General features: G+C 39.6%; 1 protein-coding gene across 1 annotated transcript in view; it reads left to right on the top strand.

The window, feature by feature from the left end:
• Nucleotides 1-447: 447 nt before the first annotated feature.
• Nucleotides 448-1,140, top strand: part of LOC126495895 (olfactory receptor 4C45-like) — a 3,815-nt gene continuing 3,122 nt past the window's right edge. Inside the window, exon 1 of the mRNA XM_050133467.1 lies at nt 448-460. Coding sequence (XP_049989424.1) covers nt 448-460 — 13 coding nt within the window. The remainder of the gene's footprint in view (nt 461-1,140) is intronic.

Here is a 1,140-nt window from a genome sequence, read left to right as displayed (position 1 = left end):
GACAGGGTTTCTCTGTGGTTTTGGAGCCTGTCCTGGAACTAGCTCTTGTAGACCAGGCTGGTCTCGAACTCACAAAGATCCGCCTGCCTCTGCCTCCCAAGTGCTGGGATTAAAGGCGTGCGCCACCACCGCCCGGCTCCCCTAAAGCCTTTGATATTGCAAGTGTGACCATGAATTCAGGATCTTAAGAACAGGATGTTGCCTTTCCAATACACTTTGTGATTAGCCTTAAAAGAGTCACAGTACTTCATAGCATTGCAAACCTGCATGACTACTGTGGAGAGAATGAATGTTAGCCATAAGAGTCTAGGAGAAATAATAATAAATAGTCATCAGGGATTAATGGGAATAGTATAGGAACGTGGAATGAAGCAGAATCATAGAAACCATAATAATCTAATTTCTAAATGCTGTGCCAAAACTGTAGGAAATTGAGAGGAGAAGGACATGAGAACAAGAGGTAAGCAGTGCCAACTATTAAGAGTAAACTTTTTAGTTACATAGTTTACAGGATGACAGGGAAAAAAAACCCTGGTATACCCACTATCAGAGTTGGAGTAGTAGATAATGAAAAATGAATTGATCCAACCTTGACTGATAAGTTGATTATGAGAATTTATATTTGTCCAAAGGTAAGCATTAACCACCTAATGGCAAAACTCTCTTTTATTTTGCATGATGTTGTAACTGAAAATACTGCCAACTGGGTACACTGTTCTACCTATAGGTATGCCTAGTTAGAAAACTTTCTTTGTTGCCTGCGATACCTATTATGATTTTGTCATTAGAGCTATGAGCCAAGTAGGTAATGGTTACCAGTTAAGGGATGGAAGGAGAATGAGGTAAGGAAACAAACTGACAGTTATTGTAGCCATTATTAGAAACTTAAAGAAATAAACTTGATTATAAAACTATTCATCCAAACCATTGGAAGTATATAAATAAAAATGGCTCAGGCTATATGGGGCCACTTATTTATATCAGCTGATCAGAGTTTTATCATTGGACCCACTGAGAATTAGGAGCTAGTCTTCCAACATTTGGGAACTTTATGTCACGTGTATTGCTCGTATTCACTCCACAACTCCTCCCACGTCTGCCCCCTATTTACTTACCCGCCCAGCTTTGCGTTCTTTTTCT

Source organism: Alexandromys fortis, unplaced genomic scaffold (genome assembly GCF_014885135.2).
Source record: "Alexandromys fortis isolate MF-2015 unplaced genomic scaffold, M_Fortis_MF-2015_v1.1 scaffold_668, whole genome shotgun sequence".
Classification (NCBI taxonomy): domain Eukaryota; kingdom Metazoa; phylum Chordata; class Mammalia; order Rodentia; family Cricetidae; genus Alexandromys; species Alexandromys fortis.
The sequence above is the reverse complement of the archived record's forward strand: the minus strand, read 5'-3'. Positions and strand labels throughout refer to the sequence as shown.